This window comes from Engraulis encrasicolus, chromosome 12, assembly GCF_034702125.1.
Source record: "Engraulis encrasicolus isolate BLACKSEA-1 chromosome 12, IST_EnEncr_1.0, whole genome shotgun sequence".
NCBI classification, from domain to species: Eukaryota; Metazoa; Chordata; class Actinopteri; order Clupeiformes; family Engraulidae; genus Engraulis; species Engraulis encrasicolus.
This window is the reverse complement of record NC_085868.1, coordinates 47,458,248-47,484,904: the sequence shown is the minus strand read 5'-3', so window position 1 is coordinate 47,484,904 and position 26,657 is coordinate 47,458,248. Positions and strand designations below refer to the sequence as shown.

General features: G+C 42.4%; 2 protein-coding genes across 2 annotated transcripts in view; both read right to left on the bottom strand.

The window, feature by feature from the left end:
• Positions 1 to 4,575, bottom strand: part of gas6 (growth arrest-specific 6) — a 36,845-nt gene extending 32,270 nt beyond the window's left edge. The window contains exons 1-2 of the mRNA XM_063212311.1: positions 4,091 to 4,575; positions 3,737 to 3,897 (exon numbers count right to left, since the gene is read on the bottom strand). Coding sequence (XP_063068381.1) covers positions 3,737 to 3,897; positions 4,091 to 4,160 — 231 coding nt within the window. The 5' untranslated portion in view covers positions 4,161 to 4,575. The remainder of the gene's footprint in view (positions 1 to 3,736; positions 3,898 to 4,090) is intronic.
• A 4,387-nt stretch (positions 4,576 to 8,962) lies between these two features.
• pros1 (protein S) overlaps positions 8,963 to 26,657 on the bottom strand; it is a 28,443-nt gene continuing 10,748 nt past the window's right edge. Inside the window, exons 7-14 of the mRNA XM_063212310.1 lie at positions 22,564 to 22,692; positions 16,558 to 16,798; positions 15,771 to 15,957; positions 15,330 to 15,494; positions 13,562 to 13,730; positions 12,227 to 12,363; positions 11,620 to 11,854; positions 8,963 to 9,736 (exon numbers count right to left, since the gene is read on the bottom strand). Of these exons, the coding sequence (XP_063068380.1) occupies positions 9,591 to 9,736; positions 11,620 to 11,854; positions 12,227 to 12,363; positions 13,562 to 13,730; positions 15,330 to 15,494; positions 15,771 to 15,957; positions 16,558 to 16,798; positions 22,564 to 22,692 (1,409 nt within the window). The 3' untranslated portion in view covers positions 8,963 to 9,590. The remainder of the gene's footprint in view (positions 9,737 to 11,619; positions 11,855 to 12,226; positions 12,364 to 13,561; positions 13,731 to 15,329; positions 15,495 to 15,770; positions 15,958 to 16,557; positions 16,799 to 22,563; positions 22,693 to 26,657) is intronic.

The window sequence follows — 26,657 nt, the reverse complement described above, 5'->3', positions numbered from 1 at the left end:
CCCCTTGAGTCAGCCATCGCAAACCCACTTATCTTGAATTTCACAAAATGCTTCCTTGGAATTGACAGAAAGCCATCATTGGCTTCACAGTTAAGTATTAATCGGAAACCATCAGTACTGACAGGTTAGACACCATTGTTTCACAATCTGAAATTGAAACCAGCCAAAAAATTGTAACAGAAGCATCTCTACTAGTAAACTGAGAAATCGCAGAACCATAGGCTTTTGATGGGCCAGCTTTAGAAAAGAGAGAAAGGACGAGAGCATAAGTAAGACAGAAATAAGGTTAAAGCAACACTAGGTAGTTTCTCAATTTTGAAATATTTTTTTTAAATTGTGAAAGTCATTTCTGAATAATCTATGTTGCCCTACATGGCTATAAGAACCAGACATTACTCTACAATTGAAAGAAATAATGGTCTCTGTTGTTCAAATTACCGTGGTGACAACTCTGATTGCAACAGATCATGAAAACTACCTTGTGGTGCTTTAAGAACAAGCTTATAATAACACATGGACTAAATAATGAATTCTGCAAACAGCCAAAATGTGGAGTGAAGTATGCTTCATTTACTTTTTTTTAAATAAAAACCAAAAACTATTAACCATAATATAAATTAAGAAAATATGCATTAAAAAAGAAAAATGTGAATGTTGAGAGACTCGGGTCTTACTGTAGGAACAGACAGTAGGTGTTGAAATAGCTAAAACGCTGCACAGTCCCTCTTGGAAAGCACTGATCAGGGGCGGCGAAAGATTCAGCCTTTAACGTTCGATTCAGGGAGAGCGACCAACTGAAGCTCGTGTTTAGAAAATGTAAGCATTCCATTGGCTGCCGCTGAACCGTGTCATAGCTCATTATATATTTCTCGCTGTACTTTAACTCGCTAGCCCTCAACGCTAGAAATGCTTTTGCAACTTTCGCCGGCCACTTGCTCTTCTCCATATAAAGTCAACTACTTCCACCTCTTTCCACGTCTGGCAATACCTGCTGCGTGTTCCCAGGGTCTGGGCTCAAACTCCCCAACCGACGACGCACATACACACAGACACACACAGAGACACATTCAGTGAACTGTACTGTACATACTCTACAGACACCCCTCCACCACACACACACACACACACACCATACAACATTCTAATCCAAATCATGGGCACATGATTGATTTCAGAATTGTAGTTGCTATTTTTATGCTTTAGTTCTTGGGTTCATTGAGTTTTAGAACTGTTGGATCTATCGATTTGGGGCTATTCTGAGAACACCCAGAACTGTAGCCCCAAACACTTAGGTGTAATGGCACCCCAGTTGTCCATTTATTATGATTTGAGTGCTTGTTTTGACCCTTGGCACAAATGAATGGCATAGGCAAGGACTGAACCCATGCCAGAGTTTTTACTTTTTTGCCAAGTGACTTTTCTGAGCTTTGGACAACACACTGCAACATGTGGATCAAATCAGAAATTGCTACTAATGAAATATTTACACCTGTATTGCCTCCGTCAATACCTCACCTGCTTGCTGTAACCATCCACAGTGGGACAGAGATTGCTTCTAAATCAGAATGGTGGTCGGTGATATTAGAAATCACTGGCCAATTACAAGTCAAACATTTCTGCTGCTTGACTGCAAGTCATTTCTCCAGGACATTATATGCAAAGCAGTACATAGAGTTTACTATTTGAATCTGCTGATCATAGAATGAACTCTGACTTCCTTTAGTTTCTGATTTCTAGTTTCTAGTGACTCCTGAGAAGAACACCGTCTTCTGCCATATTGTGGCCTTCCTAAGCACTCAGATTTGACACCTGTGCCAAAAATCACTCCGTAAAAATAGCAACCAAAACCAAAAATAACTTTGAGTCACTATACTGTCCTTCGGATCCCTATTCAATATATCCAATTTTATAATGCATTAATAACTTGTGATGTACTGCTGCATACTCATCCATCTCACACATGAGGATTTAGTTCCTGCAGAATAAAGCCCAACCTCCCATTATTCCAACTCCCTTGTAATAATTATCTAGGTCATCAGCAGCAGCAGCAGCGTCACTTGAGGTCTTTGGGAAGAAGATGATGCTGCTGCTATCTACCGGTACTCTACTGTGTAAATTTCCTGCATCTCAGATTGGCCCACTCCCTACTCCCTTGCCTTGGTGCAGAGCCTGAAAGTTACCCGGTAACTACCGTACTAGTCACACACACACACACACACACCCCCCACCCATCCCCACTGCAGTCAGGAAGGAACTGCAGAGTCAGAGTTCTGCAGTAGCGTGAGGCATGCACATTTTAAAAATAAATAATTCAACTGCCGTCTCAAACATGACACTGACAGTTTGCTGCTGCACGCAAGCTCTCACACACACGCACGTACAGTACACACTCATGCACGCACGCAGGCAGAGCACGCAAGCAATTCTGAACTCATCAAGACCATTACACGCATAGTGGGCTTCTTCAGAGAGTGAACATACCGGCATCGGCTACCCCACCCCTTTTTTCACCCTCGTGTTAATGCCTTACTCAAATTTATGCTCGACAACTTCCCCTTTAAATCTCACTGCTCGCTCCCATCCCTCTCCTCTCCCCCTTTTCCTGTCAGTGTGCAACTACAGTACATACCGGCATTTTTTTTCCTGACAAGAAGGCAAACAAACTGTCAAAATGTCCCAAAATAGACAAACGCACTCCACAACCAGAACAGAGGTATGCAAACCTTTTCTGCAAAGTGTACCTCAAAAGGGATAGCTGTACCTGAAGACAATTCTTGCAGAGAAGAATGAACACTTCTCTGTTATTCTGTAGCCTACACTATACTCCAAAATGACCTGAATCATGGCTACATTAAAAGATACATTGAAGGTTTTTGATGGGACTTTTGATGGGATGAGACTTTTGGTGGGATGTGCATGTGTGACGTGTGACGTGTGTGTGTGTGACGTGTCGTGTGTGTGTGTGTGTGTGTGTGTGTGTGTGTGTGTGTGTGTGTGTGTGTGTGTGTGTGTGTGTGTGTGTGTGTGTGTGTGTGTGTGTGTGATGCCACAGGATGTGAGAGAAGTAGGCTAAAGGAGGGCATATGACAGTTTCACACCTAATGTCCAGGTTACTCCTCTGCCTCAGAAATATGTCAGTCTATTCTCAAACACCTGCAGTGATCCCACAGATCACCTCCCTGGCAACTGAACCCAGCCTGTGAATCATTTCAAGAGTGGGCTGCCATCTGCGATGCCATCTCAACGTGAGAGAACTTATCCCAACTACAAGAAGGGTGTGACTTTGACACACCGCCGGAAAGGAGCAGCGAGTGTAATATTGGAAGCAAACAGCACTCCTCTGATGCACTGTCACGAATCACAGTGCAAGGACATTTGGATGCGCTGGGGTTTTTCGCCAAGTTGACAATCGGTGCGAACAATGACTAATCAATTGTTCATCGAATAGCATGCATCCCCTAATGTAAAGACCTCCAGAATGTAGGCTACTGGATGGAAGGCGTGGAATCCGGGAGAGGGTCAAAGCAAGAACTAAGGGGAAAAGTCCCTCGCACGAGCGTCAGCGATATCTTTGCAACCACACTATTGCGGCAAGATGCGGACAAGATCGCATTGGGAAATGTGACGTGTCTATTATTTTGCTTTCACACACTCCGTTTCCATATACACTATGGCAATAATGCACTCTATGGATCCGATGGGAAACCCATGTCAAAACACTGCTAGAGCTACTCACCGTCTCGGGGTCATTTTCAAACACTTCCCTCGCCTCCTCCTTGCTGCATCTCTCTTCGACGCACTCTCGTTCCAAATGCCCTTGTTTCGTCTCCTCAAAAACTTGGTATGCTCGCCTCTGTCTCCATAAGAACTGGTTTGCTTCTTCCGGAGATATTGATACTAGGTATAATTCAGAAAAAACAGCCTAACGTCAAGCCACTGCTGGAACAAACAAAATTAAAAGGACATTTGTAGAGATAGCGGCGACCTCTGAAAAGAACTTTGAACGCAGTAATACAAGCTCCATTCTCTCCCGTTCCATTCTTTTCGACTGCATCTCCCCGAGTAAAGAGCAGACGGTTTGTTTACTTACGTGCCGATATCCTAGAGGTGAAATGTAGCAAGATTAGCCACGAGCTCAACAACTCCACCACGGTCAGCATGTTTGCGTCTAATATTGACAAACTTTCTCAGTCCAGTGTTGCTCCAGCAATTAGGCAGATCACTTTTCAATCAGACCACTTCTTCAACAACCTCAGTCTGGTCATCTTCAAGTACCGACCTACGTACTACCTTCAGTGAGCTACATGGATAAGTGGAAAAGGACACGGTTTTAATTTGTCTCCATGACTGCTGAATTTGGATCTACACAGTAGATTCGACGGCAAATGTCCAACAAAAGAAGATCTGAGAGCTAACATGCAGGACCCTCTCTGGCGACCACTTTTCCTGCGCTGGAACTTGTCGGGGTTGTGCAACTTGCTACGGAACTTGTCGTAGCTCCACTGCAGAGAGACAGACGGTTCCCCCTAGTCTTGCAAAGCAATGCGATGCAGAGCCAGGCGGGCAGTCTGTGATGCAGACTCGCGCACTACCAAATCCGTTGAATCACAGTGACGTAGAGTGACTCGCTTCTGCCAAACGGGGGCATGTGCGCATGTAGGCTATAGTGATCAAAGGCAACTTTGTTTCGTGGCCATACATTAAATATTGATACATTGAATAGGGCCTACATTCATTTGCTACATTTAAAAAATGCGTGGTTTTTCTTGCCAATAGGAATGACCAAGCCCAATTTAATGCAAACTTATAGGCCTATTTTTAATTGTCAGAATCACTGTCGAGTTTAAACATTTTGATCCATGGACAGGTTCTGGCAGCTTAAAATCAGTTCCCTCAGTTGCACAAAATTACTGCACTAGATTTTTGCACAATATTTTTTGGTTACATTTTCATTGCCTTCCCCATAGGCTACTGTGTCACTTCCTCTCCCTCCCCATGCGCCTGCTGTCCCCTCTGCCCTGGGATGTAGGCCACAGTCCTGTCACCTCACCTCTCACAGAAAACAAAGTATGCCCTCTCCTGTAGCCTAGCACATGTCCAGGGCTGAACAGAACATTCAGTATCGCTGCCCTACAGGATACAACTTGTTTCACCTTGTTCAACTCAGGGTTGTGGAGGATTTCTGTTCTTCTTGCTATGTGAGGGAAGTCTGTAACTTTGACTTGGGACCACACACACATGCACGCACGTCGCACACAAACAGGCAGGCACACACGTGAGCGCGCTCGCTCTCACACACACACACACACACACGCACACACACACACACACACACACACACACACACACACACACACACACACACACACACACACACACACACACACACACACACACACACACACGATACATAATGTTCTTTTTTCCATTGTTTTTATTAAAACACAACATAAACAGATACACCATCACAATCCAATAAAATCCAACATTTCCAACACATACAATAACTTGAACTTATAGTCACAATGTGGTCTCTTTTTAAATTCTTAGACCGTTCAGCAAATCTATTGTCTAGGGTGGGGTAACTGGTAGACTACATGGCAACAAAAACATGTATAATAATAATAATCAAGTCTGCAAATCTGACCTGGGTACTATTCCAAAAACAAGGTTAAGTGATAAACCTGGCTAAGTTAAATTGAGTTGGTAAACCTGCCAGTAGATGGTCCACATGTGTCATTTAGCTAAGCAAATAATGACTCCAGGCTCTTCTATTAGGTGGTTTATCACCACCTCAAGGTTAACTACTGGCTTACTACTAACTACAGGTTCTTGGAATATTCAGGGTAGTATTCGAAGAACATGGTTGATAAACCTGGCTAATTTGATAAGTCGTAAACATACTGATAGAAGGTGGTCTACTGGTTAAGAAAATGAGGACTGGGTACCGGTGGCTCAATGAGATAAGGCGCCATCATTGACAGTAAATAGAATGGACGCCAAATCAACGCTATTTGCCATTCAACGCTTTGAAGCCAGATTTGGGAACATTCCAACTTACATTCCACCTTAGCAACGCCAAACGCAGGTGCTGATTGGACAACAACAAGACTTCTAACGGTCAATCAAACCATGTTCTGATGCTCATTGGTCAATTTAACTTTTAATATCTCTCTAAAATAAAACATCACCACAAAAAATCACCACCCTGGTAAGTTGGAGAGCAAGGGGACCTACTAGTTGAGCGAAAAATGATCCCCCTGGAGTGGCATTTAAGGGAGATACAGGGTTTTATGTCTCTCATAGGAATGAATGGGATTTGGCCATTTTTTGGTCTTTTTGGGTCCAACCTTGGCTCCAACTTGGCTTCAACAATGAAATAGAATTTTGGCCTCCATTCTATTTACTCTCAATGGGCGCCATATCGTTATGCCGGCGACCCGGGTGCGATTCCCACCTGAGGTCCTTTGCCAATCCTTCCCCTTCCTCTCTCCCCACTCACTCCCTGTCTCTCTCACTCTCCTGTCTAGTTCATAAAGGTGAGAAGGCCCAAAAATATTGTTGAAACTACCTCAGGATTAACTTCACCTGATTTGCCACTGAACCACTTTCGTGAGATACCCCCTACCCCCTAGCAGTGGTGACAGTATTAAATGTGCTGCGGTGGTCTGTAGGACTACATTGCTAGATGTTCTGTTGTAGTTTTCCCATTCGTACAGAATACTCGTCTCTCAGTGAATGCTGTGTAACGCATGCATGACCCCCCCCCCCAAAAAAAAAAAAACGCCCATGCACCGGCCTCTGCATAATTGCACAACACTTTCCAATTTCACCTTTTCATTTGCTGAAAAAAAATAGGCTGTAATAATAAACTAAAAGTGTTTTTCTAAATTGCTTTAAGATTCCTATACAGGTGGGAAGCATAATTGGCAGATATTGTCAATTATTGTCCTTTTTTATTCTTTATCTATGTTGTTATTGATTGTGTTAAATATAATGTGGCCATCCAGGGGATGTTGTCTAATAGACTGTGGAAATATCACTTTCAATGTTTAAAAACTATGTGTTGTTTTAAGACTCCAAAAGTGCTTACATGCTTAGTATGGTTCACAAAAGACAGTGTATCAGTGTAGTGTGGTATGTAGAGAATATAGTGGTGATAATTATGGTATTTCACAAGCAAAACTGAGTTTTAGCATTGCTTATAATGTCAGACAATGTTGAAGATGGTAACTTTGAATGTACAATTTCCCTGTAAGGCTATCATTAAGTAACCTGACTCACGCTAGCTGGTATGTCTCACTTTCGTCTTCACGATACCATCTGGGTATCCTCTACAACCAACACATTTTCGAATGAGACTGCTTTGGAAAAATCCTTGCGTTTCATTGGATTAACAACCTGTCCTCGTATTTATTGACGTGCCACTTTAGCCCCCCACGTTGAATGACGCAGCAGAGAATGACAGGAGGAAGAAGAGACGTAACGACGCCCATCTATGGAAAACCCCATCGATCCTTATTGGCTCATTCATTCAGGAATGATTCTGACTTTCACGAGTCTCAAATGGATGCGTGAGGAAATCGGAATGGCCTCGTGTGTAGTTTAGTGTAACATAGCCAGGAGGCTTTAGTTAGGTTAACCATTTAGTGTCTTTGTAGTAACAAAGAGTTTTTGAAAATCCATAAGCAAAAGCAACATTTTCTGTCCTTGTGCATATTAGATTCAGGTAGTAAGTCACAGTTTGGGGGTTTAGCTGTAGCCTATCCTGATTATCATTGACTTTCAAATCTCTTTGAGACTTGATCTGACCAAGAGCATAACAATTAACATTTCCCAAATGGCATGGTTGAACCCGCTTCTCTTGGTTTGCTAATGGTTGTTTGCAAAGTGGGAGGAGTTCCTGATTTTTCTTGAGCTCAGAAAGTACTTGCATTGCTCTTGACCTGACTAGTAGCAACGCTGAAGGTGTTGCGTCACTAGGAGGGCACGGCCTGGCATGACAGGTCCATGGCATTTACAATTAATTTTGTTCAGAAATCGGTCATGCATTTCTTTATTACTGGTATGTAGCCTTTTATTCACAAGTTGAAAGATGGCAATATCAAGAAGACGAAATACTGTAACTTTTCACCTAAACATGTTAACACTGGGCTATCTCGGGTCAACAAATAGCAATGAGTTGACGTGTTGTGGAGCAACTTTCAAAACTCCTTGCGAGGATTGAGGAAAGCCTTTCTTCAGACACGTTTAGTGATCAAACGTTACAAATGGTTAGCGAGCAGGTGCAAGCTACATCTGGCATCTTGAACTATGGCATATGCTTAGTTAGCAGGGGTCCTTCTTTTACATTACATGAAGAGATTTTACGTGTTTAAGAGATGCACCGGATCCTGATTTTTAGGATCCTGCCGGATACCGGATCCACTGCTTAAGATCCTGCCGGATCCGGAACCGGATACCGAATCCTACGAAAGGGTTGAAACACATAGCCTACTCACACACGTGGGCCCTTTTTATCACGTTGGCTCAAACTATTTTGACTGAAAAGCCTCGGCTACCGGATCCTGGATCCTGGATCCTGGAACCGGATCCTGTGAAAAACCCTATTATCCTGCCGGATCCGGAACCGGATCTTGGATGCGGTGCATCTCTAGTTTAAACATTAAGGATGGTATTGTGTCGATATAAGCTACCCATCCAGAACAGCTACCCAGCCGTTAAAACACACTGCTCTACCGTCCCTAGGGGTTAAGGAGGGTTTGGTTTTAGGCTACCGTATGTCAAAAGCCTATTGGTAGCTCGTCTCAACAAAGCAGCCCATATCGACACAACAATGGTTAAACCTGCAAGCCATGTGTCATCTTGAACTACATTACCATATCAGGGTCGATATCAGGCGAGAATTGGTTGTGTTTTGCTTAATATGACATGATAAACTCACACTCAATCACTCAATAGCTGGAGTTTTCACACCTCTTTTATCACCTCTCAGTCGTAACATGTTGTGTCTTTAATAGTACATTTTCAGGGGGAAATATCTGAACAGTATTCATTCAATAATGGAACATGACTTTTCTATTCTGAGGGAGAATTGTCCAATGAAAGTTTGTGTGTGTGTGTGTGTGTGTGTGTGTGTGTGTGTGTGTGTGTGTGTGTGTGTGTGTGTGTGTGTGTGTGTGTGTGTGTGTGTGTGTGTGTGTGTGTGTGTGTGTGTGTTTTTGTGTTTGTGCATGTGTGATTGTGTACGTGTGTGGGTGTTTGTGTCTCTGTTTGCTTATCTGTAAACGTCACAACATGCCATTGCCTCAAGGACATCATGTATTTTGTGCTTGTTTTGTGTGTGTGTGTGTGTGTGTGTGTGTGTGTGTGTGTGTGTGTGTGTGTGTGTGTGTGTGTGTGTGTGTGTGTGTGTGTGTGTGTGTGTGTGCATGCAACATCATTCATCCCAGAAAAAAACTCTCATTCTTCCTCTTGTTTTTCTCAACATTATTGCTTTTCTTTCTGTCAGCAAATTCATGTGTCAACTGTGTCACAGAAACCTGCCTGTGACCACTGTGTTGCGTTCTTCACGGTTGGCCATGGCTGGGTCAGGTGGAGACAGGTGGGCAGGAGTGGGACTTGATGCTGTTGTGCTTACTGACGGCGTTGTCAAAGTCCAGCTGTTCTCCGTTCACAGAGAGCTCTATGCAGCCGTGGTAGTAGGCAGACACTGGTGTAGTGGAGATGGGAAGATCTGTAAGGGAAATGAAAGAGGGGCGGTGTGGGTGGGGGTGGGGTAGTTAGTTGCGCAACAGTGAGTATAAATATGAAGACACTCCAAATATGTGAAGCAAAAGTAAAAGTAACTTCCTGGCCATTTCTGAGAAGTTCACAAGATTTGCTGGCATAAGCATTGAGACGTGTGGTTTGGAATGGTGTTTGACATTACTCAGTAAGATTTCAGACGAAAAACCACTGATATCAATGACAAGAAGTCCAGAAAGTTCTTCTTTTTATATTTGAATTCTCATTTATGTTGGGCATTAAGTTGGCTCAACAATAGTTTGCTGCAGGAGGACCGTATTTGTCTGTTACATATATTACACATTCTCGTAAGTAGGAGAGGAGAGCAAAACTCCGCCAAGTTCAGACACTAATGCAGAGTGGGGTTTGCAGGTCAAAGGGTCAGCTTGGATATTGCAGTTAATCACTCTGCCTCGTAGGCTCAATCTGGGCTTAACCCTCAAGAAAAAGTCGTCAGGAGTGAATTACTCTCAAATGTACGTAACTAATGTAGGAAATCTCGACTTTGTCACAACAAGTTGTCAGGAAATACTGTATCTAGCAAGCTTATTGTGTAAGTGTCAATCATATATGATTTACAAAAAGCAATGGCCAATCAGAATTTGGGGTTGTGAGTGTGGGTGGGATGGGACATTTCAGATTTGGGAACCAATCAGCTTTCTGCATTTTCACACCTTGCCTTGCCTCTAACTTCTCATATCCTAAGCATGATGCTTACCAGTAAGTAACCTCACTGTTTCCTTGAAATGGGTATTACCATTTTTATGTTAACAAGCTTATAATAGGCGGTCTGTCTTCAGGGGTTCATAAAAAAGCTATTTGCACTGCTTCCAAACAAAAACACACATATGGTAAAATCAACATCCAACACGTTTTAGAGGAAATTGTTGCACAGTTGCCTCAAAAGTTCATTTGCAGCCCCTTCTGCACCCCCGCCCCCCTCACGTGGCTGTGTGTCCATATGAAGACCCCAACAAGAATATATCACAACAACTTTGAAGTTGTAGAAACAGAATATGGGATCGCTGCATGGACCATTTGTGGTGTAATTCATGCACAATGTAAGTTTTGTATTCTAATATAATTGTTTCTTCCTTAGGTCATTGAGCTATAAGCTGTTTTGTAATATTACTCCAGCCTAGCATGAGCGTGAGACCCCCATGTCAAGAGTACCAGATGTGCGTTGTCAGAACATTGCAGAGTTCACAGCTGTGTTGACATGCTGCAAATCACGGCTGGACTTGTGTGATGTTGTGTAATGTGTCATGTTCAGACATTACAGAGCAAGAGGGTACTGCAGAAGTTAGGTTCAGTCATTTTCCTGGGTATGCTGAATCTAAGGAACTGCCAAATGTATATGGATCAAACCTTTATAATTTTTTTGATTGAAGGATAACCCTTTAAAGTAGAATGTAAATCTTTCTATTACGATTTCTAGATTAATAAAAGTTACTGTGATATATGATGAAAGATGTGTTAAGTCAGTAAACTTCCAATTTAGAATGTTCTAATAAACAGAGACGGTAGAGAGCAGGAAGTTCTATGTTCTTCCGTGATTAATTCTCGTCGCTGAATTTGAGTGATATCTTCATATATGATATCTTCATATAAGTGTAATTAGACTTTTTCACCGTGACGTCCGCCAAGTTCACTTTTTCAAACGAAACAGGAAGAATGACATCCGGTTTCCATAGGAAACATTGGGGTATAAAGTTTACGTCTATAACACAGAATTCTACTTTTCCTGCTTTGAATGCATTGAATCAAAGTTGTCAGACATGTAGAGCAGTAGAGTTGTCACACAGGTTGAGTTGGCACAGACAGTGCACTCACCAGGAAGTCCGCCGATGTATGTGTCAACAGGAGTCTGCATGGTGGTGTTAAAACGAGACAGCGCCTCCTGCAGTTGGCTCTGTGTGGTGTAGGAGACCTCGGAGTTGGAGGAGTTGGTCCAGAGCAGGAGCTCCGTCTCCGACACGTTCACCTCCACCTCCAGTCGCTCGGGGTAACACAGCAGCAACGTCGTTAGCGTAGCAACCACCGTGCCGTCCAAGAACACCTGCAGGTCCTAGATCATCAAGAGCATTTAAAAACATTTGTTACTGAGACGTGTCTTTGTGTGTGTGTGTGTGTGTGTGTGTGTGTGTGTGTGTGTGTGTGTGTGTGTGTGTGTGTGTGTGTGTGTGTGTGTGTGTGTGTGTGTGTGTGTGTGTGTGTGTGTGTTTGTGTGTGCATGCGCACACATGGCTATTACAACAATGTAAACTTGAGTAAGACTGAGTTATGACAACATGTGTGTGAACCTGTTTACTTCAATAAAATCGAGAACCTCAATTTCAAGACTATTTAATGCTCTAGGGTGCCTTAAAAGTAGGTATACTATTAGGATTCAACACTGAGAATGAAACTGAACATATTTCAGCTGTGTCACAGTACTCACTGCGTCGCTTTCTCCTTGCGTGACCACGGCTACTGAGAGCGGAACTGTGTTGTTTGCCACGAGGGCAAACAGGATCCCTGTGCTTTTAGATGGCCGGATGCTCAGCTTTAAACTGACCTTCCAGGAGCCTGCCTCACCTGCATGCAAACAGACATATTTTGCATCATAAATGAATTGTGTAATATACATTCTACATTCTCAACACCATTATGGTCAATATAATTATATTATATATTATATATTATATATATTATATATATATATACAGTATATCAATATAAATATTGTTTAAACATAATCTTTTTTCTTACTTTTGCCTCAACTTTAGCCAGGGAGGCTGCTTTCTTGCTCCATTTTTGTTACAACAAAAAATATTTATTTTAAGACAGTCTTCTAAAGTTTCAGACTTTTAACCCATTGAGGTCTAAGTGCCCTTGAGAGGGCAATTTGACATGTCTCTAAAAACAAATCTGTAACTCTGTGAGTTTTTGTCATTGAAACACATAAGTTACACCATTAGAAACCTCAGACCTTCCAGATTTCAAATATATATATATTAAATAAATTATATAGCTGGCCCAATTTAAAGAAAGTGAAAATAAATCTTCGCATATTCTGTACTCTCTGCCTGTAGCAGCCACACCTATAGCTATTCACATGTAAAGTACCAGTGCTTGAGTGGCTATTCAGAGGTGACAACACACCCCTTTCAGGTAGGGTAAACACAGCAGACATAGAGTGACAGGGGGGTTGGGGCTATCAGAGCACATGGGGATTGACAGGGGGGTGTGGGCCATTAGAGGTTTTTCACACCTATCTCATTAGTATTCAAATGAGACAGGCAGTGGCAGTGACATAGTCATTCTTTTTTGCATTTTGTATGAAAACAACAAAACATTTCTAAATGCCCCTTTCACTTTTATGCTGCCAACACATTTGTTTACAAGATTCAAACTTCAAAAGTCTTGGCTAGATATATTTATTGTGTGTTTTCTTGAACTTTTTGAAGACGTCTGAACCCTGTTTTTTTGTACAGTTGTGTTTATACTCAATTTAAATAAAACATGTTTGTATGACATCCAATTTTTTTTCAGATTATTTCTTGTCAGGCTTTTCACAATACAACCATATATTCCACTTTTGCATAGATGCTTACTGTTAGCTGAAAATACTTGAAAATGTCAGGGTGGTGCAAGCAGCCTAAAAGCCTCTGAAAGGCCTTAGACCTCAGAGGGTTAAAAACAGTTTTAAATGACACAGCACAGTGTTTGAATGGGAAAACCTGAAAAGTATGTGTCTTGACTTTTTTTTTTCTTAAAGCAGTGCAGGGCTTACTGTAGTCTTTTTTGAACTGGGCCAGACCGACGCCAGTGAAGAAGGACCCCCGCTCCACGTGGACGAAGCAGTGCTTGCTCTCCTTCCCCTGGATCACCTCCTTCACCCCAGACGCCCCCTGGTTCATCAGGTTCCAACCCCGAATGCAGCCGTCTAAACGCGGGTTAATCTGGTACCAGAAAAACACAGAAATGCACTCAACACACACCAGGCCTTTTACTGCGATTGCAGTAAGTCACACTTTAGGTGATGCACTGCTGCAATTTTAAAACTGCTGCTACATTTCTTAAATGTTGTAGTCTAGAGATGAAAACACTGCAGTAGAAAATCACTCACACCTTAAGTGCTAAGAGGAAAGGCGAAATCCTATCCTAAACGCTATTATCCAGACAGAAAATTGCACATTAAGGAATCATTAACCAAAACTGTGGAAACTTGATATTCTGTAAAATGCACTGGAGAGCGCAGATCATGGGATATCTGAAATACTGCAAGCCTTACTAATTAAATATTCTGTGTATGCTCCAGGTTGTACTAGGACAGTCAAAAAGATGAGGCGCACACAAGGCTTGCAGGTTCAAAAAGTGTATTGTGTCCGACAAATTAACAAAAGAAGTCAACGGAAAATATCTGGAGCTACAAACGTACGTTTGTAGCTCCAGATATTTTCCGTTGACTTCTTTTGTTACTTTTTGTTAAAAGTATCACTATTTTTGGTGAGCAGTCGCACCAAGCAACAAGCGATCCTAAGTTCAAGGCGCAGACGCCAACTTTCTTTGCTCCAGGTTGTAAGCACATACAGTATAGCGGTATGTGGTTAGGTTAGGCTCTGACACTTCCATGATATAGGACAGTGTTTCTCAACCTTTTTTAAGGCGAGACACCCTTTCAATTCATGAAAAATTTCAAGGCGCCTCAAACCAACAAGCCGTAATACCACACAAGCTTAGAACAGTAACACTTTTGGAGACGTCACACAACCTACGTTTCAAGTTGCAGCTTACTGGGACGACCTGAATTTACTTTATTGTGCATAAATGGCAGATGAAAGATTCCACTTACTAAACATTAATTTATTCATTTAGACAAATATGTATTACATACTTAATTTATCAGCCACGTTTCCGCGGCACCCCTGAGGGGGGCCTGCGGCACCCCAGGGTGCCACGGCACCCCAGTTGAGAAACACTGATATAGGAGACCTCAAAGCCCTTGTTGCTCACTATAATTTGGTTGCAGCACTTTGGTTATGTAAAGCTAAATTCTGTTAAACTTTTAGGACAGCATTGTGACAGTCGTCACTTCACAGCCAATCAAAATGCAGACAGGAGCGGAATATAAAATCAAAATATCGGGGAAGGATATAATTGACTCTGTCACACTATTTGGAGCAGAGAAAAAAAGATGCTTGAGGAAATGCTCATTTCATGGACTCAGTGCTTTACAGTTGAGTAGCACAGTAAAATCAAGTAAGTGCAGTAACATAAGACAATAGCCCCTTAATGCACGCCAGAGAGACTGGATAATAATACCTCTTAGAATCTCTGTGCACGCTGTTCCACCAGTGGAATGCCATTATAGTCACAGAAAAAAACTTGAATACCAAAGTAGTACACCACTATGACAGTGCACAAGGCCTTTAGTTACTACTTGGCCATTGCCATTCTGGTAACAGACCATTTTCAAAAGGGGGCGTGTCTTTTTGGGTTGATGAGGAAATGGAGAATAAAATGATCAGCTCTAATAGTCTTTAGTCTAATAGTCTTACTGGTTTGATGACACTGTCCGTCCGGTTGGGCAGGCCAGCGATGTAAACCTTGGTTTCCAGTTTGCCGTTGACTGAGGTGAAGAGGCTCTCCAGACTGGTGATGCTCATCACTGCCTCTTTACTGATCTTAACACTGATGCTGTTCTCCAGTTCATCCACTGATATCTACAAAATAGCACAAAATGATTACATTACTTCATGATAAAAAAAGAGTCATTGTGTGATGTACACTTTGCTTTCTTGGTTTACCAAACTTTAAGAGTGTATCGTCAGAATGTTCGGGCAGTGAACGTTCTATAGAATTCTGGGCGCCATACAATATAATTTAGAATGTTAGAATCTTGCATTGCTATAGAACGCATTCTTTTAATAGAATGTTCAAAAACCCACTCTTAAAGGTTAAAATCTTTGATAGTACTACACTGTACATGTTGCACTCACCACGTGCCACTCTCCGTCGTTGATGGCCTTGCCCCCGCTGGTGACCTTGAGGGAGTGCTGGTTCTTGAACTGCACCTCTATGCGGCCCCCCCGCAGGCCCAGCATGAACCAGGAGTCCTGCGACGACTCAGCGTACAGCACGACCCCCTCAGGATCGAACGTGCGGAAGTCAAACTCAGCAGCAAACCTACGCAAAAGGTTAAAGAAATGAAATCTCAATGAAAATGCTGGGCCTTGTACTGAGAGCACAAAAAGGCAACATAAAATATATGATATGATCACTGAAGTCAGACCTTTGAAAGTCAAATGATAAGAATGATGTTTTTGACTGCTTGAGTGCTTAAAAACCTTGTTGTCACCACAATGGTGATAATAATCAAGTCTTAAGATGTTCCAACCTCTTTAAAGCTGGTCAGACAAAATGAAAAAGAAAAAAAGCGTAATGCTCTGTTTTTTTAGCCTGGCTTAAGCAACAGCAAGTCGAAACTATAGTCTGGCCAACCAAACCATCCACAGCATTTCATATTCTCCAAAAAAGGAACCAATTCATTTTGAGTATTTCCAACAGCTCAATGGGGTGTGTATGCCAGTTCTGTTAACAGGTGGTCAAATTAATTGAGGCTTCAACCAGTATACTGGTTATAGCATACAGAGGCATTTTATGAATACGAGCTAGACAAGTCCTTTGCATCTCCTACAATTTTTTTTGTAGATGTGTGCCTGGCCAGAGTATAATCTTGAAAAGACTTGCAGTGACGTAAGCCAGGCTAGTGGTTTTGTGACTCACTTGGTGTTCTCCGGGAGCCTGAACCTCAGGTATATGACGGGCAGACCGGCAAACTGCTCGCCGAGGTAGAGCATCTCTGAGTGCCTGTCGTCCTGGAGCTGCACACATTCCGGAATCTCCATGCAGGACCAGCCGTCCGCCGCCAGACGCAGACCCTTGCGCCCGTCACAGAAGCACATGTAGCTGCCCACCATGTTCACGCAATCACCCTGGCACACACCCTGCAAACACTCATTCACGTCTGCATAAAAAGACACACACACACACACGCACACGCACACACAAGAAATATTAATGAGTGTGTGCATCTGCAGTTCAGTATCCCAAATATGAGGCTTATCCAGGGGCGGAGCTACAGGGGTGGCTAGGGTAGCATTTGACCCCCCTGTTGGTATTGGCTACCCCATGTACTTGATAATACATAAATAGTTACACGAACATAAAATAAAAACATATGCAATTTTTATAGCTTTGTATTCAACAAAAATAAATTAAGATTATTTTCTGAAATGGCACTTAGGTGTGTGCATCTGCAGTTCAGTATCCCAAATATGAGGCTTATCCGAGTTATGATCAGATTCGGGATAAGGTGTCTACATGCGCACTGAGTGTTCAGATTATTTACTGCACATGGAAACACTACACACTAACAAATACATCTATACACACTGCCATTATAACATACTTGCTGGCGTGAAATCTAGTTTGAACTTTTCTTATAATTTCCATATACTTCCTGGAACTTTCGAATTTTCCTTATACTATGTGTTGAAGATATAAAGGTTATGTTTTAATGATCTGTATATGCTACAGTACGTCATAACAAAATTGTCAGATTAAGACGCCAACAGATTAATATATGGTCATCGCCATTTTGGTGACAATAAGGTTATAATGGAGTTCTTGAATGAAAGGGATAATATGCAACTGCAATATAATCAAAGTCAGCTTTGTTTGTACAGTCATGTTGAATTTGGAATGTGAGTCTGGCTGACGAGAACTGTCCACACACACCCAACATATAACACGTAGCCTACATAACATGTAAACAACTTGGCTTCAACGATAACCATGATGGAACTGAACTACAGCAAGCAGGCCAGTACAAGAACACCACAACAGCAGTAAACACACTTACATTCCAGCCACGTTCTTCTCCTGCAACTCATCACTGTCTTCTCTTATCTTAGCGAAATAGTGACGTTCCTACTCATAGGTTCGCTATAGCCACAGACAGACAGAGACAACATTGTGTCGTCTCCCTAAAGGAGTCTCCTTCTGTTGCTGTGAGACTGCTGAGTGGCGCTGATGACTCAATAGCTGTGTACTGTCGGTGTGGTGTAGTCACCGGCTTTCCCAGCAAACATACCCGCGTGTGCAGTAACCTCCACCGACCCAGATTTGTTGATATGACACGGAGAACAATGCCAAGAGCTTCGAAAACAAGCCTGCGCAGGCCAACAGAGAGCCAATGTGCGTGTGTGTGTGCGTGTGTGTGTGTGTGTGTGTGTGTGTGTGTGTGTGTGTGTGTGTGTGTGTGTGTGTGTGTGTGTGTGTGTGTGTGTGTGTGTGTGTGTGTTTGTATGTTTACTACACGTTTTGCGTAAGGGGTTGAGGTTTTAAAACACTAATCATAGTCAGCTACAGTAAGGCATGCAGTTGAGCAGGGACAAAGAGACGGGGTGGGGGGTATCCTCTTTACAGGTTCATTTTATGTATTGGGTAGGAGGGCCCTTTTGGATGACTTTATCCAAGGCCCAGCCAAAGCTGTTAGCGGCCCCGCAATTGTCATTATAATATATTGTTTATAATGTCAATATAAAGTCATTCAGGGCCTCAGAGCTATACGTACGTCCTGGCACTAGAAGCAGAGATTCTTTAGTACACTGTAACAAATAGCTGTTTATTTACGGAAATTCTGCAACAGCATTCTACTGCTTTTCGAAAAAACAGACAACTACATGAAAATATTACTTTGAGTCACATATTGAGCAAAAACAGTAAGTACTGCACAATAGCAGTATTCGCCGTTGTGGAAAAAACTAGAGATGCACCGGATCCTGATTTTTAGGATCCTGCCGGATACCAGATCCACTGAATAAGATCCTGCCGGATCCGGAACCGGATACCGGATCCTACAAAAGGTTTGAAACATATAGTCTACTCGCACACGTGGGCCCTTTTTATTACGTTGGCGCAAACTATTGTTTAGACTCATTGGCTTATTGCCACACTGCCTTCAATAGCCGCTTCCAAAGGGATTTCACTCCATGCAGTGATTGGGGTTGTGAAAGACTGAAAAGCCTAGGCTAGACATGCACCAGACCCTGATTTTTAGGTAACATGCCGGATACCGGATCCACTGCTTAAGATCCTGCCGGACCCGGACCCTGTGAAAAACTCTATTATCCTGACGGATCCGGATCCGGAACCGGAACCGGAACCGGATCCGGTGCATCTCTAGAAAATAACAAGTTATTTTAGGCAGCACCATTGAAACCCATTCATCCTCCACTTGTCCGTGATCACCATCAAACTTCAATACCACCTGAAGAACTGAAGTCATTCTGACTGGTTAAAGATTATCTGATACTATCAAGCATGATGAAACAATTCCTAAGGAAACTGCAATACTTAAAAAGTGCTTGATGCAGCAAAGTGTGAGTAGCACATGCATTTTGATAGTGATGAAAGTGTGAATGGCTGAAACATTTTAAGAACTTGTAACACAGCAGCCCCATCTAAACCAATCTGCTAATCAGTGCCTGGCCTCACCTGAGTAGGGCTGTTATGCCATTATTCAATTACGGGCGTCACCTGCCAAGGGCCTGATGACTCTGGTCACATGGTACTCTTGCACCTGTATATAAATCTGGACTATCAACACTTCAGTTGCTTGCCTGCCTCCTGGCTGGCCTGCATGGCACAGCATAGCACTTGTTTGCCTAGAAGCTTGCCTACAAGCTTGCTTACATGCTTGCACACTTTCCTCTTTGTGAAAGCTTGCTGTATGTGGCATCATTTGTGGCATTGTGGCATATAATGTGCCTGCTGCAAATTAGGCATTGCTTTGAGAGCTAGCTTGTAGTGCTGCTTGTTTGCTGTGCTACTTGGTGCAAAATATTTTTTTAAGACTGACCAATGCTATATTCATCATTGGCTCATCAAGAGATACAGTAAAAAGCCCACCTTGCACACTATCATTGTAACATAGCACTGCGTACTCTGACATTTTGTTCATGCCCACACTTTCAAAGGACCACCGCAAACCATTTTCTCAATACAGCATTGCGGCATAGTATCATGCTCAAGGCACTCCAGTCATGGTGAACGATGGGAGGGTGGGGTGGTAACATGGCCAGGGTACCACAGTTATGGAGAATGATGGGTGGGGTGGGAAGTTGCCATGGCCATATTCATGAATACAACTATGACCCAGTATTTGCCTGTCATCACACAGTACAATTCAACTTTTTAACTGAAATGTACTGTTATTTTTCTGTAGAGTACTGTTATTTAACAGTTCAATTGCTGCTGAAAAAATGTTATATACTGTGATACATTAAACAGCAATGAGCTGTATTTGATTTTTGGTGTGAAATAACAGTAGAATTACAGGTAAATATAATTGCCAGTAACTGCCGTTATTTTGCAGGGAAATTTTCTTAGAGTGTAGAGATATGCCAACATAATAGGTTTCTATGGGCACCTAACGCAACCAGGTTCCGGTCTGCCTAAAGGGGCGTGTCATAATGCTCCTACAATGAATAGAACAGTCCTTAGGTCTGCCTAGGTCTGCCTAAGGGGGGGCATAATAGAACCAGGAAACAATGGGCCAATGGAACCTCTCTCTCTCTACTCTCTCTGCTAGAAGCTTCTATACAGGAATTCTACAAGCAGCCCTAGTTTGTGTTCCTTGCCCAAAGGTCAGTGTAGGATCCTCATGACTTTGAAACATGCCTGTAGTGCTGTGATTCTCAAAGTGTGGTCCGGGGACCACTAGTGGTCCGCGACAGAGCTCAGGTGGTCCGCGAGGGGATTTCTAATTTTCCAAGATAAGCTAGCAGTAGGCTATATTTGTAACATTTTCATGTTTTCAACACAATAAGACAGGCTTATAATGTGAATAAAAAGTAAGTGATCTGCATACAAATTAGCAGTGTCAAATTAGCATCCATCAACTGCCAATTCAGATGACAGGTGGTCCCCGATAATTTTTGGGGGGGACAAAGTGGGCCTCGGTCTGAAAAAGTTTGAGAAACACTGCTGTAGTGTCTTCAGTAGCTCAATTAAACCCATTGTTTGATATGACATCAATGCATAGAGCTGGTGAGCAAGCCCTTGCAGGCCCTTGCAGTGGGAAAGTGTGTGTTGTTGACACGTTTTTTGGTACGTCATGTGGGGTTCACAGCCAAATCAACCCTCGAGGCTCCTGTTCGGGAATCCTGGGAGTGAAGCCAATCATGGGAAGGGCAAATCTTAAATGTAAACAATAGAATAATAAACCTTGAGAAAGAAAAGAGTTGGATAATCTGGGCCTGTGTTGCTTGTAGACTGGTCGGTGTAGTAGGACTTTCAACGCCTTTGAAAACATGCCTGAAACGTGTTCAGTAACTCGCTGACTCAGTTTGAAAAATAATACAAGACAGAAATCAATACTGAAAGCTGGCAAGCAAGTCTGTGCATGCCCACAGTTGGCAAGTGTACGTTTGCCGTGAGGTACAGAGTGGTCTGGGCAAATCTAATCTACTTTAATCCCACTCAAACCCCACTGTGGATTCATCGTTTCAGGTTCCTGGATGGGAACTGCAGCTGTGTACAATTCCATTTGTGCCCCTTGAGGTCCTGGCCAGTGTGGGAGTCCCAACACCTTTGCCCCTTTGGTCACCCGTGGGAGTGCTCTTTTGGCAAATGTTGCCGGCCTTGCACAGTAAACCAATATTGGAATGGACCCTGGGCTGAATGGGACCTACCTACGCACAGTCCGCGGGTGCATTCCATCCAACAAGAGGGCAGCCAAAGTTGTAATCTAATCAAATGCCAATGATACAAGATAGAAGAAACGTTGAAAACGATGTGCAAAAGGACTATCCTAAAAACTGATGTTTGTGCAGCTAGTAGCTGTTATCGTTTTTATATATATATATATATTTTAGGGTTTTTTTCTGCCTTTATTGATAGGAAAGTGGAGATTATGACAGGGAGCGAGTGTGGGGAAAGAGATCGGCAAATGACCCAGGCCGGAATCGAACCCGGGTCGCCGGCGCAGCAACTCAGTGCCCCACCGTTAGGCCACAGTAGGGCCTAGTAGTTGTTATTCATCTCGTCCCTAGCAGTTAGTGCTCCATGACCATCAAATACTTTGTAGGCCCTTTAAAGACAGCTTGATTTATGAGCCACATAGCTGTTCCCACAGGGTTTCCATGGTAACGTTCCCAGTGTTTCACATGGCTTGCTAATGCTTCCAATATTTCACATGGCAGAAGTATTTTGGAATCAAAATAAAAATACAATGCTTCTGTTTTTTTTGTCAGCATCAGAAAATGCACTGTAGAAATCCTCAGTAGGCATAAAATCTGTAGCACTACCAAAACACACAATTGCATTTTGTACACAGTTATCCTTTTGATTTTACTGTGGTATGTCTCTTAACCCCTTAGCGCAGAGCCTATGCTATAACTTTCCTGTCACCAAAAACGTAATGGCTATGTCTTAATCTGTTACTTAATGCTATCGGTACTGTCATAGCAATGTTGTTATGGTGTAGTTGAGTATTTTCAGCAAATAGTGAATAGGCCCACCGGCGACCTCATCTGCAGTAAGAGACACTCATGGTGTTAGTAATGATGCACTTGACATTTGTCCTGCTGAGGCCTTTGCTGTACCTACTGCCATTCTAAAAGCGTAGCCTTATGTAGATCAACGTATTTTCTTAGCCTAGCCTACCGCTGACCTTGACCTGTTGGCCTAGATGTGAAGTGCTTCCGTGACGACTACGTATCTTACCTTGGCACTCCCGTGAGGTGAAGTTGTACTTGAATCCGGAGGGACATTTGCACTCATACATGCCTGGTGAGTTCACGCACACCGCAGGCTCCGCACAGCTGGTCGGGTACAGCATACATTCATTAATATCTAAAGAGAAACCACGTAAAGACAAGGGTGAGTGACATTGCCGACACGCTACACTCTACAACACAAGTAACACAAGTAAGCACTGATTTAATTGAATTTTGTATGAGAGCAGGAGCCCATCATTGCATAGTCTTTCAGAAGTACAGGAAGTAAATTATGTTTTGATATATTGTTTTTGCCGTTGTGCCTGTGTAATACATATCATATATTTCATTGAATGAAAAGGGGGTGTATATGTACAGTATAATTAATATTGTATTGAATATAAAGGGGTGGTATTCATTGAAGGAGGGATTTTTTTGTTGATTCTATTTCATGTTTTGGTTGTGTTGGAAGTTGTAAATGGTTAATTCCTCTTGCATGTCTGAAATAAACTCAGATTCACATTCAAATCATCATTACTACTGTATGTACCTCTATCTATACTACGAAACACTAACAGAGGGACCGCAGCTTCGGCTGTCTGGCTGTCTGTGCTACTGAGGTGAGGAGAGGGAACTGAACTCCAGTGGGCTCCTGCCAATAAGCACGGCAGAGGTGGACACCCTGGATTTAGGAAGTAAAAATCCTGCCACATAAGTACTTTCATTGCAGTTACGGAAACTCAAAATTCAAATTCTATATAAGGGATAAACCCTTTTTTGAGGAGGTTAACTTCTTTTCATTCCATTTTTAAGCATGCATTCCTCAAATGACGTTGATGCATTCACTTGCTCTTCATGTTCTTGATGACGTCAAACACATTCCATTTTGAAGAGAAGCAGGTACAACATAAACAACTACCAGTTTCAGGCAGAAAACCGTGGTGTTTGTGAATGGGCTCGTTTTGATGGAGCAGTGCTGCTTTTGCTATGCAGTGCTTAGAATTCTGGATAAGAATGCATTGAAATGGCAATGCATTATTCTGGCTAAGAATGCATTGAAATGGCAAAGTGTGCATGCACGCTGCATAGCAAAAGCAGCACTGCCCAGAATGCATAAAAATGGCAAAGCGTGCATGCCCACTGCATAGCAAAAGCAGCACTGCTCCATCAAAAACGAGCCCAACGCTGCCACTGGATGCCACTTATAGCTGCTTCAACTGCACTGAATCGAAGGTGTGTGACGTCACGAGAAAAAGGCCCATTGGCTAATCCATCTGATCCAGGTGAATGAGCCAATTAGTCACCTGTGTTTTGACTCAGAGCACAGACAGAAGGGAAAACATGGCCGAACTTTTACTATCTCTGTCGAGTCTGTCTGCCTGCCTCTGAAGTAGGCCTACAGCAGTGATGTTATCTATTGGCTCATTATGAAACTCGTCTGGGCTAAAAACACACACACAGACACACACACACAGACACACACACACACAAATGGAGGCCTGGGAACCATCAGGCACTTGGTAGGTCTTTCAAACAAAGTTATATAATACAACAACGTTAAACTTTACCAATAAATGATCGCCAATTACCCCAACGAAACAAACATGTAAGGCATAATTGACGACACATGATGGCATACATGTGTGTGTGTGCGTGCAAGTGTGTGCATGCATGTGTGGGTGTGTGTGTGTGTGTGTGTGCGTGCCTGCGTGTGTGTCTTGTGAAGCAAGTGCAAATGGTGCCATCAGTCTTGTGCCTAAGTCTTTATTTACAATCCACATATTTGCCTATCAGTTCTTGACCCACGCTTTTGATTTTTTCCCCCTTCTTCTCCCTGGCTCTGGGTTCCTACAAACAGCATTCCTACAGCAGCTGTTCCCGTACTGAACTCCCAAACTCTCTTTCAGTTAGGGACACACACACACACTCTCTCTCTCTCTCTCTCTCTCTCTCTCTCTCTCTCTCTCTCTCTCTCTCTCTCTCTCTCTCTCTCTCTCTCTTTCTCTCTCTCTCTCTCTCTCCCTCTCTCCTGTGTGGGAGTGAAGGCTATTGGGCATAGGGCCAAGATACACACACAAGCATGTACACATAACACGCCAGACACCCCGCACATTAATCCGCACAACAGGAAGCACGTTTCTGATAGCCATCAGGTGTTCTTGTCTCTAAAAACTCATTCCTTGCACAAACAGCATATTATGTTCCCAAAAAAACGTTCTGGTCTTTTCCTGGCTCTGTACACAAACAGACACGCAGTTTAAAAATCAGTGTTAATTTAACACTCGGAGAGTCAACTTAACATCTTCTGGAGTGTCTTTTGTCTCAGAGAACTTTCTAAGTGTTTTGAATTTACACTGTGTTTTGTACTGTGTGCACGGCCAGAACAGTGTTCTCTGAACTAAAAAAAAAATCACTTCACGATCAGAAACCATCAATCGTTGTAGACGTAGAGTTTAGTTTTCATTAATATCCCAAACAAAGCCATCTGACTTCAATGTGAGTTTGAAAACACGCTTAATTGAAGATTATGTTCCCAAAGTCTTATCTAAATAATAACTGGCTGTGAGTGTGATCCAAACCAGATGTCCTATGGTTTCACATCTGGACTTTGGTAGGAGGTTGGCACAGACCGAGCAGAGCACTCCAGAGATCATTCAAAAACACAGGTGATACTAATAACCCTCTTTCTTACTAATGTCTCACCATGTGGAATTATGCTTTGAACATTGTTTTTGTATGGCTGGCTGCTTCATAATATCTGCTGTTTGTTAACTTTCTGTTATTGTTTGTATGTTGACTTTATATGGTTCTTTTTTTACTTTTAGTTGTCATGGAAGACAAAAATTATCCGAAAATGCTACAATGTTATATACAGTATTTGCATTTTTAAACGTTTCTTGTACATATTGATAGAGTGTACTGGCCCCGTTTGGCAGGTGTCATAGACACTCGACTCACATTATTGGAAAGGCTACTTCCATTCCTATTCTATTTCATTCACAACACAAAATTTTTGTCTTTCAAGGTGGGTGGTAGGTGTTTATTATCAGGGTGAGGCTTTAACTGTAACGTGCTGGGGGAAACCCTTGATTAACTTTTTCACATTTACATGTACTGTACGTGGGTCAGTGATGTTTCAGCAATATCACATGTCAGGGCGGCGCAACAACAGCCAGTGCCACTATTGTATGGATTTTTTTTGTTTTTGTTTTTGTTTTTCATGGAATATCTAAGAAGCCTATTTGTTGCAGCTTATCAACCACCAATTGCAAATGAATTTATGGGAATTAGATACCGTTGCGGCACCTGACATCTGAGCCCAAAAAACATCTATGACCCATGTAGTATACAAGAGTCATATCAGACATTTCATGATTCTACTGGGCGTGTGTGTAGCCAGCCAGCCTGACAACAGCGTAGTTAGGCAAGCTTGGCGTTGTCGTGCCGAAAAGCGAGTCCCTGCCAGAACACGAGTGCCCTCATTGAAACCAATGACATTTTTTGAGAGAAAATTTTACTAATTTTTGCAGAATGAATTACATAATTTATGAACTAAAAATATGCTAATGAAACATTACTCGTCCTCCACTTAATATGAGCTATTTGAATGAAACCGTAACATTTGTTATGACAATTCTTCGATTCTTTTATGGAAATAATACTGAAATTGTAACCGGCTCTTTGTAATACTTCCAGAAGGAATGTAGAGGCTTTATTGATAGGCTTTCCATCTTAAATTGTGTCGGATTTGTCTGCAAAAATGGGTTAAAAATATCTGAAAAATTGGTCATTGGTTTCCATTAGTTTCAATGAGGGCACTCGTGTTCTGGCAGGGACTCACTTTTCGGCACGACAGCGTAATTCACCAAAAGTCTAAAGGTAAGGTAGCATCACTGGGTTAGTGGGTGGTAGCCCAGTTACCTATTCACCTATTCACCTCACTCTGCAAACTCTGTCACACTTTCTGGTAAAGAGTGCTACTGTGCCAAATCTTAGCATCCAGGAATCTTTGCCAATATAACGTAGTACAGATTACAGGAAGTAGTACAGAGTTCAGATCCAAGTTATCTGTCTGATTAGACAATGTTTTGTTTTTTCATT